Source organism: Cavia porcellus, unplaced genomic scaffold, assembly GCF_034190915.1.
Source record: "Cavia porcellus strain 051 isolate PalLab524CR breed Dunkin Hartley unplaced genomic scaffold, mCavPor4.1 scaffold_8, whole genome shotgun sequence".
In the NCBI taxonomy this organism is placed as follows: domain Eukaryota; kingdom Metazoa; phylum Chordata; class Mammalia; order Rodentia; family Caviidae; genus Cavia; species Cavia porcellus.
In genome coordinates, this window is record NW_026947491.1 from 33,899,250 (window position 1) to 33,912,949 (window position 13,700).

General features: G+C 37.9%; 1 protein-coding gene across 15 annotated transcripts in view; it reads left to right on the forward strand.

Annotated features, from left to right (window-relative positions):
- The window catches only part of Pphln1 (periphilin 1), a 148,045-nt gene that overhangs the window by 40,557 nt on the left and 93,788 nt on the right, over positions 1 to 13,700 (forward strand). For 14 of the 15 annotated variants that reach the window (XM_063254572.1, XM_063254569.1, XM_063254574.1 and 11 more), the window contains one exon: positions 571 to 662. The exons of the other annotated variant lie outside the window; for it this stretch is intronic. In XM_063254572.1, the coding sequence (XP_063110642.1) occupies positions 571 to 662 (92 nt within the window). The remainder of the gene's footprint in view (positions 1 to 570; positions 663 to 13,700) is intronic. 15 annotated transcript variants of the gene reach the window in all.

Here is a 13,700-nt window from a genome sequence, read left to right on the forward strand (position 1 = left end):
GTCCCTGATCTCCCAAATGAGTGTATGGTGAAGGTTTAAATAAAATGAGACAAGTTATATAGATTGTAGGGCTCCAGAAGGGTCAAAACCTCTTTAGCTGAGCTCAAGACTTCAAGGGCTAAGACAAAGACTTCTCTGGACTGCCCACTTTATTAGATCCAAAAACAAGGGACAGGGAAACTGAGGAAAGCACAGGCAATGAGCAGGACCTTGGGAGTCATTTTAAGAATGTCTCCAAGTAATGAATCAAGTCAGTTTAGTAGAACTGTCTTATGAAAACATGGTAAAAGTGAGACAGTAGGTGTAATTTCTGCAGCTGCAGTCTTTACTTAATTGATGTTTGAGCCAAGTGTCTGCAGCTGTGGCCTTATTGTGCCCTTTGCGGTATCTCTGGCCTCACAGGTCACTACAGGCCTCAGCCAGGACCAGTGATTCATAGAGGTTCACTTACTATGAATCAGCTCCCATCACCAGGCAAAAGGCCCAGGCCTAGGAAAGACTCACAGATAAACATAGAAAGCCAATTAGTTAATTTTAAATCCTGGTCTCCAACAACTTTTTTTTTTTTAGTGGCTGACGGAAGAAATGAGATGTGGTCTGAGGGACGATATGACTACGAAAGACTTCCCCGAGAACGAGTACCTCCTCGGAGTCATTCCAGTGTAAGTTCCTCCTGCACACAGAATCATGCAGACCATAGTGTGTAAGTTCATGGGTTGGAGCAGAGCTTGACCTGTGAACATCTTTAAGTGGCAAAGATTAACTAACAGGTCGAAACATTGACCAAGCTTATCTCTTAAAAGTTAGAAAACAAGCAGAGTATGGTTGTGCACTCCTGTAATCCTACCACTTGGGAGGCTGAGGCAGGTGGATTGTTGCAAGTTCAAGACCATGCTGGGCTACGAAGTGAGCCCACGGCCAGCCTGAACCATATAGCGGGACCCTGTCTCAAAAAGACAAAAAGAAAAGTTAGAAAATAAATATTTTATTTATGTAGAAAATCTGCATATTGTTTAAACTTCTAGGACGAAAGGTTTGTATTTAATTTGTGAAGAAATTTTTAGTTTAATAAAGGTCAGACTGTTCATTAATAAGTATTTGAGCATCTACTCTTGCTGTCAGCTGTCATGCATTAATGGTTACCAAATGAATATATGAAACCGTAGAAGTAGGCTTTCATTTTGGAGAAAGATGACTCTTCCTGGAACAGAAATGTGTTCCTGTCCCCAGTGAGGGCTCCTGTGGGGCTTCGCCAGTCAGGCGGCCTGGCTGGTGACAGAGCATTTGGGGCTCAGGTAGGCAGCTTGCTGTCTGTCTTCTTTCTATCTCAGTGGCTCTGGGAGTTAGAAATTGTGAGCTAGGCCTTTATCTAAGGAGTTTGCTGTTTTGCTTAATGTCTCTGTACTCTCTAGGAACTCCGTATTTATTAAATGAATATGTGAAAAACACACCTGCACACACACACATGCACAGTCTTGTTCTGTCTAGAACCCCTATGGAGGCCTAAGGGAAGCTCTGGGAAGGCTCAAGAAGGTGTCAGCACAGCCTGCTGTCTTAGTGGTCACAGCACTCTTCGTGAGACAGGAAGCTAGAGAGGTAGAGCTCAGCATGCCCTAAGGAGCAGGTCCTTGTTTCAAAAGGAAAGTGGCAGCCATTGACCCTCAGGTTATACCTGAGGCTAAAGCAGAAAGATGGTAAGTTAGAGGCCAACAGGAGCAACTTAACAGGGTCACAAAATTTAAGAAGACTGGGTTTGTAATTCGGTATTTAATCTCTTAGTAGCTGAAAAAAAAAGGAATTAAGCATGTGCAGGAATTGAGGGACATGAAGGCTGAGTGAAGTGGAAGCCACCGTGTGTTAGACATGAAGCAGTTGCTGTTTGAAGAGTATGGCTTTCCAAGCTGTACAAGTTCTGTGTGAAGTTCTGTGTAGGGGTGGTAATAGGCAGGTGGTGAATGATACTGCAATTAACAGGGAGAAAATTTAAGGATGGATTTTGGGCTTAGTGATTGACCTCAGAGACCCTCTGTTTTATCTGCACATTAATGTTGCCTAGGCAGCTTCTTTTTTATTTTCTGTTTGTGTGGTGCAGAGGCTTGAACTCAGCCTTCAGTATGGTAAGCAAGTGCTCTTCCACTGAGTCACATCAGTTGCCCCTCAGGGAGCGCTTTCATACCCATGTTTGAGCCCCCTGTCCACATCAGTTATCACTTCTGCGGGTAGAATGTAAACATGAGCATAGCTTAGAAGTTCACCAGTGGGCTCTGTCATGCAGAGTTAAGAAATACAGGTGTAGTTGCAGAGTAAAGAACTGGGGATGTTAGGAGTTGAGGTAAAGATGACAGTTGGTAAGTTAGCCTGGGATGGTGGTATGTGACTGTGATCCCTGCTGCTGATGAGGCTGAAGCAGCAGGGACATCAAAACTTTAAGGCCAGCTTGGGCAAGTTAGCAAGAACTCAAAGGATAAAAAAATCCCTTGTAGAGCACTTGGCTAGCAGGTGCAGTGCCCTGGGTTCATTCCCTACTAGCACAAAAAGGAAATAGAGACAGGTCATAGAAGTCCTCATTGAATGTGTGTGTCAGATTAAAGTGTAAGTAAAACCAAACATTTAAATCTGTTTTGTCTCAAATATTATTTTCTGTTTGTTACCTTCATGAAAAAGAAACTTTTTTGCCTCAAAAATATTTTCAACAGTAGTAAGTATTATAGGTAGAGAGATAATGTTTTCCTGAGGACCTTTATAACAGACTAGATGTGCTCTAAACTGTCTCTTAAGATAAATTTCCCTGTCTTTAATTCTCTGGCTCCTTGTTTTCTCCCAGAAAAGGGGAAGCCCAGATTGCTTTTCTCCTTTTGAAATTCTAGAACCTACCCAGATCTGATTGCAAACTCATCCCTCTTTTTGTTGTTTTAGTTCCACTTTCTGGTTCCTATTCAGCCTCTTCTGATGTATAAGCCTTTCTATACTTCCTGTTCCCTTCTACTAAGGAGTGAGGTATATTTTTACCCCTTTCTGGTGAATTTAAAGCCTTAATTTGGTTAGTAACTTAAAGCTTGTCTTCCTTTCAAGACTTTGCAACCTAGGGAGGGACTTTTGGAAACTGAATTTGGCTTCAGTGTTGGACCTTATTTCAATTCAATTAAATTAAATTAAATTTCAATTTAAATTTCAATTAAATTAAATTTAACATAGTTTCTTAGGTTTTTGTTGTTGTTGTTTGCTTGTTTTTAAAGATATAGATCCTTTTTAAAAATGCTGTAAGTGTATGAAATAAAGATACATAAAATTGGAGGCTAATTGTTGTTAAACATCAGTATGAAGAACAAAGAAACCACATTTGTGGTACAGTAGTATATTCTTCAGTAGATTTCAGTTACATGTTTATTCCTATAACAGTAATTAACTTATAAATAGAAAAGGTTTGTTTTTGCTTAATGTTTTAAATGTTTTACTTCATGGCAAATTGGGTCTGTGGCAAGAATATATATAGTTATGTGCCTGTGTGCCAGAGCAAAGCCACTCACCTAGTGTCAGGGGAGCACAAAGAGAAGAAGGGAATCAGGGTCCCAGAATTATCTGTGAGGCCATGAGCCCCCACCCATGGGACCGAAGCAGGCCTTACTCACTCAAGGTTCCACCTCCTGCCGTGAGTTTGTCTCTGGGAAGCCACAGGGTCAGACCCGAGGCAGCCAGTCATCACCATGAAGAACAGGCTTGGCCTTTTATTGCTATGATTTTTAAAGTAGTGATGTTTGAGACCACTATAATAGCTAACTGTGTCATAATCTGAGAATAATGTAATTTGTTTTCATGACTGAGTTGTATACTTGCTTTGTGTTGTTTAGTGTCTGCATTTAGGGGAAAAAGGAATTTTATATTCACATCTGATTTAAAGGGAATCATGAATCCTTGTATTAAAGTGTTTAACATTTGAAAAAGAAATATCAAGTTATAATTTTGGATGTGAGATTTAGTACAGACCTAATTTGTTATTCAAGAATTTAAAAATTTTTGCTTATAGAGCCCCTACCATAGTGTTGATTTCCTGTAATCCCAGCACTTGGGTAGATGAGGCAGGAAGATCACTGCAAGTTCAAGACCAGTGTGGGCTATTGAGTACAAAATGAATCTGAATTGTATAGTGAGAACCTGTCTCCAAAAGAAAAAAAAAAAAAAAATAGCAAACCAAACCTCATTGCTTACAGTCCAAATTGTCAAGTGGTATTTCAAAACCATATTGTCCTGTCAAAAATATTTATAAACAACAGTATTTGTGAGAGTGTCAAACTAGCAGCAACCCGAATGCCTAATATCAGGGTATACGAATTGTTGCAGTATACAGGAAGGAGAGTAAATGGTCTACTGAATGGTATAACAGTGAAGGTGCATGTCACAAATACAATACTGAAACAGGCCAGGCACAACCATATATCTTGCATACTTGTTTTTATGTTAAGTTCTAAAATGCAAAAGTTTCCAGGAAAGTGGGAATTCGTTGTGGGAGTTATGGGAGAGAGTGTAATGATTTTGTTCAGATTAAAACGTTTCATGTCTTTATGTGGACATGAAATAAATATGTAGTATGTTTATCTTGTCAAAATTTATCTCTGACAGCATATTTGTGATTTGTGTATTCTGGAAAAGTGTATTATATCTCAGTGACACAGCATTTTTTCACCTAATTATGAAACTTAATCACACCCTTTAAAAAGTGAATAACTAGCTGAGGATTTAGCTCAGTGGCATAAGCGCCTGCCAGGCAAGCAAACGCTACGTCATGAGTTTGATCCCAGGTACCAAAAAAAAGTTGAGTAACTACAACATCAGTTCCAGGGATGAGGGAGGAAATGTGACATTCTATTTTATTTTGTATACTTGGATCCTATTCTCCAACAAAAATGCAATTTACTACATTACTTTTTGCCTCATTTGTTTTGAGTGTGTATTTTACATTGTTTTGGATGTGGGTGTCATGAATTGTGAATTGAAGGGGATATGTTGAGAAGGTCCTCACATGCTAGTATGACCTCATTGATAAAAGTGGCTGTGAGCTCCTGGCTTGGGAAAGCTGAAAGGCAAGCAGACACTCATTTGAATACATTTGTGTTTTGGCAATCTCATTCTGAATGTGTAGGACAAAGAAGCTCATGCTCCCTGCACAAGAGCATATACATTACAGGATGGAAATCATTTAGCACAAGGTGGCCATATATTGAACTATTAGATACCTATATGGCCCTTATTTTTGTATGCAACATACTGTAGGTGCTTGCTTCTTAATCCATTCTGCCACTGTTTCTTTTGATTGGTAAATTGAGACATTAATGTTGTTGATTATAACTGATATATGTATTGATATCCTTGTCATCGTATTTTCTGTAGTTGGCTCCTTTTTTCCACCCTGTTTTGTTTGCCTTGTCTGGTGGATTACTTCTGTTGGGGTTCATCAAGTTGTAATCCTTGTTATCTCTTTCTAGAATGTTCTGTAGAGCATTTTCAAGTACAGGTTTGGTGTTTATGAATTTCCTCATGTGTCTTTTGTCATGGAAGTATCTTATTTCTCCATTTTTTTTCTTTTTTTTTCCAGCACTAGGAATCAAACTCACCCACGACCTTGCACATGCCAGACATGTGCTTATGCTGCTGAGCTATATTCCTGCTCTCCTCCCCATGTTTGGAAAGATAGTTTTGTAGGCTACATCAGTCTGGGTTAGAGGTTTTTTTTTTTTTAAGCACATGAAACACTTCACTCAATCAAACTCTCCTTGATTTGAGGATTTGTATTGAGAGGTCTGCCATAATTCTGATATTTCCTTTATAGACAAGTTGTATCTTTTTCTCTGACAGCATTCATTCACCACTTCTCAGAGGTGTCTTCCAGGTACAGCTGGCCTTTTATGTTTTGTGTGTGTTGCAAGATTATACCTCTTCAATTAGTTGGGGATGCGAAGTTGTTGCCTATGTGGCCCAGCCTGTGGTTCTTTGGCAAAAAGACTAGAAACCATGTTCATATTGATACAATAATAAAAAATGAAAAAAAAAAAAAAAAAGAAAACCAAAATAAGCAGACAATAAAAAAGAGAAAAAGGAAATAAGAAAATGTCCTTTGAAGGTGTGTGTTTGGTGTCACTCGTAGACAATGTGGGCCGACAGAGTCAGGTCAAAGTTGAGTCATCCCAGAAAGGTAGCTGTAACTTTACAGGTTTCTGGCTGTGAGGATGGAGCTAGACCTGTTTAGCCTGCAGTAGTCCTTGTACTTCCTTTTGGCTTTCATGTGGCTCCCTGGTATCTTACTGATTTGCATCTCACCCTGACACTGGGAGCCACTAGGTGGAGTCAGCAGTTGCTCTTGGTTCTAAACTCATTTGGCCATTCTCCAAGATGGCTTCCAGCGAGTCACCCTCTCCTGCAGGAGATTTGAACCTGAATAACTCATCAGCCGCTGCAGTCCTCGACATTACCTGTTCCACTGAACTGGTGTAATGTAATTTTCTGTCGAGGTCTGTAGGGCAGCAGTAGTCACCATGAGCCTGCAGATTTGAGGCACTCCTCCCATACATTTGAGTTCCAGCTTGGGAGAAAGCACCACCTGCCTCTTTATCCTCCTTTGAAGTTTCTTTTTCCTCTTTCCATGGGCTTCAATTCTGATTTTAGATCCTTCCTAGTCCTGGGAACCCAAATGCTTCCTCCTTCTCCTGCTCACATTGCTGTATTCCTGTGTCTGGACACCAGATCTTGGGGAGGCCGTTTCTCTGCTGTTCACCATTCCATCCTCTCCCATGAAGTCAAGGCCTTACTCTTAAAAGCATGCTTTCTGGGTTTGGAGGGATAGGTCAGTGCTGGAGTGTTTGCTTAGCCTGAGTGACTTCTTGTTTTCTGTCCACAACACTGCTCCCCTTAGAATGCTGTCTTTAACCTATAATTTCCTTAGCATGGTTAGGTGGTTTCTCAGCCTTTATCAAGTTTCCAGTCAGAATGTCTTTAGACACATGTGAGTGCATCTTGTTAGCCTGATATAGACAACAAATAGGTAACATGGGAATTCTAAGAAGACTACAATAGTTAATGAAGATTTTCTACTGGCTTGTATTAAATTGGAGAAGAAATTTCAGTTTCAGAATCTTTAAAGATAAAATACAAAAATTGGGATAGAATACTAGCAGTTTATATAGCTGGACTGAAGCAGAATTGTTTCTACTGGGCTTTTCTGCTTCTTTAACAAATATTGTCTAACTTGGAAAATTTTCCTTTTTCCTTTTTGAATTTTTGAGATAGGGTCTTGCTCTGTAATCCACGCTATCTTTGAACTCATGATGTTTTTGCCTCAGCCTTGTTTGATCCTAGCATTATAGACAAGCTGGCATCATAGACATGTGCCACTATTCTTTGCTCTTTTTTTTTTTTCTTTTTGAGATGGTCTCACTGTGTAGTTCAGGCTCGTCATTAGCTCACTATGTAACCCAGGCTTAAATTCACAGCAGTCTTCCTATCTCAGAGGCCTGAGTCCTAGGATTACAGGTGTGCATTAGCACACCCAACACTTACTTGTGCCACCATTCTGTGATTTAAGAAATACGTTATTTAAAGTAGGTTTTTCTGATTTTTTTTTTTTTAGAGCAGTGGTGAGAACAGTAAAATCCATAATGATACGAAGAGCAGTATTTTATTTTCTGATTACATTTATATTAGTTTTGAGTAACATAACCAAGTTTTATAATTATGTAGTTATGCAGCTTATATGAGGTGCTTGGGGCTTGAAGTGTTTCAAATTTGAGATTTTTTTCAAATTTTGTAATAAGATTTATGAAGTCAGCTGTGCAATTGTCTACTTTTGGTATTGTGGCAGCTTTCAAAAACTTGAGGTTTAGAACTTTTCAGATGGGAGTTTTGGATGTTCATGTTATGTGATAGTATTTTGAAAGCTAACAGTATTCATACAATTCTTACCTTTGGTGAATACAGAATGTGATTTTGCTAGTATCTGGGATTTTTTGTAGGAAATATATAGCATGTTATTCTCAGATGTAATTTTATTGAAATTATAATTCCAACCTCTTTTGTCTTACTAGTAGTTCATTAATGCATTTCTTTATATTCTTCACAATATGTTAGAGATGAAATAGTCTTCCTCCTGCATTTATTTCCTGAAACATTAAAAAAATTTTCTTGATTACTTTCTCTTTTTGCTGGGACAAAACACCTAAAGTTAAGAAAGGAAAGATTTATTTAGTTCACAGTTTGTGGAAGTTTCAGTAAATACTCGGTTGGCTTCAAGGCAGAGTGGTATGTGGCAGAGGACAACCCTTCATGGTGGCCAGAAGACAGCAAAAGCAGAAAGGGAGGAGCATGCAGAGAAGACTCTTTCTGTCCCTTATATTGTATGTAGGCCACACCCACTCTAGGGTCAGTGTAGCACTCACACCTATAATGCTAGCACTGGACCTCGAATCAGTCACAGATTCTAGAAGTCTGCCCACATGACTGCATGCGGCTTTGTGGGGGACATCTAAATGTAAGCTATAACAATACTCGTATGATTATTTTAATTTTTTATGTCTCACTTTTATTTTATTGGTTGATTGATTGCAGTGTTGGAGATTGAATCTGGGCCTTAAACATGCTAGGCATAAGTGTGCTTCCATTGAACTACACCCACAATCTAATGTGTTATACAATGTTTCACATAAATTTACTCATATAACTTTTCCCAGTGTTTTGAAAATTTTCAAATATACAACAATGTTGAAAGAATATTGTGGTGAACATCTGTAATCTTAACACTTAGCTTCAGTTACTTTTTTTTTTTTAATACTGGGGATTGAACTCACAACCTCAGGCTTTTCAGGTTAGTCCCTGGCATCCAGCTGTTACCCTATTACTGAAGTTGGTTTATTCTGTACCCATCCATCCATCCTATTGAACCTCTAATAAGTTTTCTGATGCTTTTCAGAGTAATTTGTGGCCAAAGTACTTCTTCCACTAAGAACTAATGCTTGTGTATTGTTAGGTAGAGCACAGTGTTCAGTGTTTTTTGGGTACTGGTGATAGAAATAGCTGCCTGCCCTTTTTATTTCTTACTTTGAGACAGTGTTTTGCTAAGTGTTTTGCTATCAGGCTCTTTCAAATTTGTGTTCCTCCTGTCTCAGCTTTATGAGTATTGGGGTAATAGACGTGTGCCACTGTACCTGGTGAAATGCAAAATATTAGGTGCTCACTTGCTGAATTTTAAGTGAATACAGACACCCAGTGTAGAACTATTCTAGAAGATGATTTAACTTTTCATTCTTTTTGTTTTTTTAGTACTGGGGGTTGAACCCATAGCCTTTGCCCAGAGTTACCAGCCCAGTTTTACATTTTGAGACAGATTTCACTAAACTGTACAAGCTGAATGGGGAAGCCTCTAGAGTGCTGAGATTATAGTTGTGGCTACCACACCTGGCTATTTTTATTTGTATTTTTGTATTTTTTATTTATTTGAGACAAAGTCTCACTATCTAGTTCTTGCGGGACTTGAATTCATGCTTATCCTCTTGCCTCAGCCTCCCTAGTGCTGGAATTTCTGGCATGTCCTACCATACCTGGCCATACTAATACTAGGCTTTGACTTCTTGTTGTAACCATTTTCAAAGACATGCAGTAACTTTTTGGCCAAATTCTATGTAAAGACAATACTATGCCTTCACTTTTTTGGGTGGGAGAGTGCCAATACTATTATGCTTTATTGTCCTTGAAAACCTTGGGATGATTCATAAAGCACCAGTAAGTATTTCAGTGAAGAACCAGCTAGTGAATTAAACCAGAGGGTGTCAAAATAAAGATATTTGTCATAAAGTACAAGGGATCATGTTGAGGAAACCTTAGAGCTTGTGAAAGTGAAAGTCAGTTTTTCTGGAGATAGTTTTTTTTTGTTTGTTTGTTTGTTTTGAGGGTGGTCTTTTTGAGACAGGGTCTCGCTGTGTGGTTCAGGTTGGCCTTGGGCTCACTTTGTAGTCCAGGCTGGTCTCGGAATTGCAGTGATCCTCCTTCCTCAGCCTCTGGAGTGTTGGGATTACAGAAGTGTGCCACCATGCCTGTCCTGATAGCTTTTTTATTTAGGTACCTTTTGTGTGGGATACTTACAGTGAAAAAGCATGTGATGACAAAATTAAGGTAAAATTTGGATAGCAAAATAAGGTAGGTAATACATGTGTGGTGCTGTGTCATGCCAAGTAGTTTGCAGGTGCTGGGAGTGAAGAGTGAGAGCAGCAGAGGCCCTGCAGGCTCTTGAAGGCTGTGCGTGCTTGCCAGGGGAGTCACTGTGCCAGCCACTACTTGTGCAGTTGCGCTCAGTTCCCTTGCTAGTTGGCTAGTGCCCAATGGTAGCTGTTTTTGATTCTTATGAGTAGAATACAGTATTGAGTATATAAAAACAAATAATATTATTTCCCAAAGGACAAATTGCCCATCCAATGACTATCTACTCAAGGCCATTTGTGTTTTGTCTCTGTCTTTACCACTTTCTTCTTTCATAGATTGTCTTATGGTAAATTTCAAGTGTAAATAACTATGTATGTGTCTAATAAAGATGCTTAAAGAGGGGAGTGGATATATTAATATTCTGATTTAAATTTTTTTTGTTAAAATAAGTCCAAGTGTTATTTATATAGAGAAAGGAATTTATGTAGACAATTATAATTAATTTCACTGAGGTAAGTTGAGGTATTTACATTCAGACCTTGTTTTTGAAATAGTGGAAATTTCAGCTCCGTGGAGTTTCCTTTCTTGATCCTACTGCTACCTCCCTGAATTAAACCACTAAATGCTGTATCACTGAGCTACATCCCCAGTCTGTCCTCCTGTCTCTGCCTGCCTGCCTGCCTACCTGCAAGGTGTTAACTAAGTTGTTAAGTCCTCTGACTTAGTCTCCTGGATCTTGGGACTAAAAGGTGTGTGACACCATATCCAACTACTGTTCATGATTTTTTAAGATACTTTTATAATTTTTATTTCTGGTTGTATGTAAGACTTTAAGCTTTTCTATTTTAGTTTCTTGTTCTAGTTTTTTGTTTCTTTCTGACAGTTGGAGATTGAATCCAGGGTACACAAAGGCTTTGCCACTGAACTACTTCCTCAGCCTCCAGATTATAATGGTATTGCCATTGCTATTATTTTGTTTTTTTCTTTCTTTCTTTATATTTTTGGTGCTGGGGATCGAACTCACAAGCTTGTGCTTGCCAGGCAGGCACTTAGCCACTGAGCTAAATCCCCAGCCCTCCATTGCCATTATTTTAATAGGTTTTCCTAAAATTGTGGTTCCAGACTTGAATACCATATTCCCTATATGTGATACGATCATTTAGAAAGGAAAATGATATATATGTACAACTCAGGGTAAGATTCGTGTAAGATTTCAAATAGTTTTTTTTTCTCATTTGTTTGTTTGGTTTGTGTTGGCTTTATTTTCTTTTTGGTACTGGGAATGGAACTCACAACCTTGTGCTTGCCAAGCAGGTGCTTGTGCTTCTGAGTTAAACTCCCTTCCCAAGAATTTCAAATAGTAATAGTAGTTTCATTCAGGTTTGACAGTGCAGGTAATAAGAAGTAATGCTTGAACTTTATTTTGCTGCTTTTTAAAAACTTTAAAACCTTATTAAATTTAAGCTTCTTAAGGAGAAAATCTGAAATCTTTGTTTTCTTAAATACTTTCATATAAGATGAAAGTTTTTTTTTTAAGATTAGATCTCTATGGGCTGAGGATTTAGCTCAGTGGTGCAGCACGTGCCTTGCAAGCATAAGGTGTTGAGTTTCATTTCCAGGTTTTCCCCCTACTTCACTCCCTCCAAAAGATTAGATGTCTAAAGAGCAGAGTACAGTACTGTAAGTACTGTTAGTATACTTATTATTTGAACAGTTTTTTTTTAGGACATACACAAAGTGCCCTTTAATATTCATTGTGGACATGAAAGCTACCTTTCATAAAAATGAGATTGTTTTAGTAAACAACTACCTGAGTGTTTTCTTTAATTAGTAAATGATACTGGAGATTGAACCCAGGACTGTGATATTTAGCGACATCTCTAGTCCTTTTGTTTTATTTAAATTCTGAGACAGATTCTCCACAGGTCTTTAAATTTCCAAGATTGGTTTGAATTTAGGATCATCCTGCCTCAGTCTCCCATGCTCCTAGATTATAACATGTGCTACCACGTACCATTGGTAAATGAATTTTTTTTTTTTTGTACCAGGGATGAAACTCATGACCTTGTGCTTGCCAGGCAAGATGCTTACACACGCTGAGCCAAATCCCTGGCTGGTAAAGGCATTTTTGAAAATAACTAAATGTGATTTGAGTTTAATCTCTGAAAGTTTTATCATACAGAATCTTGATGAAACTCATGACCTTGTGCTTGCCAGGCAAGATGCTTACACACGCTGAGTAATATTTCTTCTGGTAACTGGGCAGTTGAACAGAGGAAAAGGCTGCTTTGTAAAGTAGAAAGCTCTTTATCTGTAGCTGCGTTGTGCACGCATACTTCTGTCGTCCCCCACCTCAGCATATGCAAACACTTAAGGGATTTAGGGGGTTTTAGGATTTCTTGGAACTGGAAGGATTAGATATTTAATCTCATGAATGGATATAAAGTATTGACTTTGTTTTTTTCTCACAGTTGAAAAATTGAGTGTTCCATAGTAATTTAATAACAATTCAGTGCTTTTTGTGATTAATGCTAAGAAGCCATTTAAGGGAGGAATTTAGTACTTGGGACTTGCAAAGGTGATAATTCATTAAACATTTTAAGAGGACCCAGCATGTACAGAAATGTGTCCTAAGCACTTTACATACAATTTCTCATTTAAGTCCTAGTAACTTCAGGGGGGTAGATGTTAATATTAACGCTGTTTTATCCATGAGAAACTGACCTTTAAGATTGTTGAATTAACCAGACATCAGTGTTGAACTCTACCTTCTGTGAAGTTTTTGTTACTGTTGTTAAATCAGGTGACATATTAACCTTCCATCCAGCTTTTAAGTTTATTTCATGTATATTTCACACAATATTGTTAGAAATACTATGAATTACAATAGATTATGGATACATGTTCTGTAACTCTCTATTCTTGCTGTGATAATCCTTAAGTTATTTCTTCATCATCTGCTAACTGGAGACAGGTGTTCTTCTTTTGTCCAATTTCTCAAATTCCAATATAAAAAACTCACCCTGGTGGTTAAATGTGAAAACATCAAGAGCTTGTTACTTTGAAAACATTTTATAATTTCGGATCAGCTTTTATTTTGCTTGTGAACTTGTTAAGCAAAAGGTTATCCTTTTCAATTGTGCTGAAGAAATAGCAAAATGTTTCCTTTTGATCTCTAGCTCAGCATCATTATTTTGCTTGCTATTGGTTATATGTAAAAATCTTGTACTTCTAAATAGGATGGTTCACACACAGTACTCCAAATATGTTTTATTTCTACATTTCTTAGGAAAGTAAGAATAGAATTATATCATCCGTATTTTCTGAAGTTTTTTTTTTTTTTTAATGAAAGTAATATTTTTTTTTTTGTAGTTTTTGGCATTGTTGCTTATTATTTTGAATGGTTGGCTTTCTTTGTTTTGTTTCTTTTAATCATCATAAAGACTTTACTATTAATTATAATCCTGTTGTTTCATTAATGCATTTTTGTTTGTTTATATATTTATTCTGTTTGATTAAGG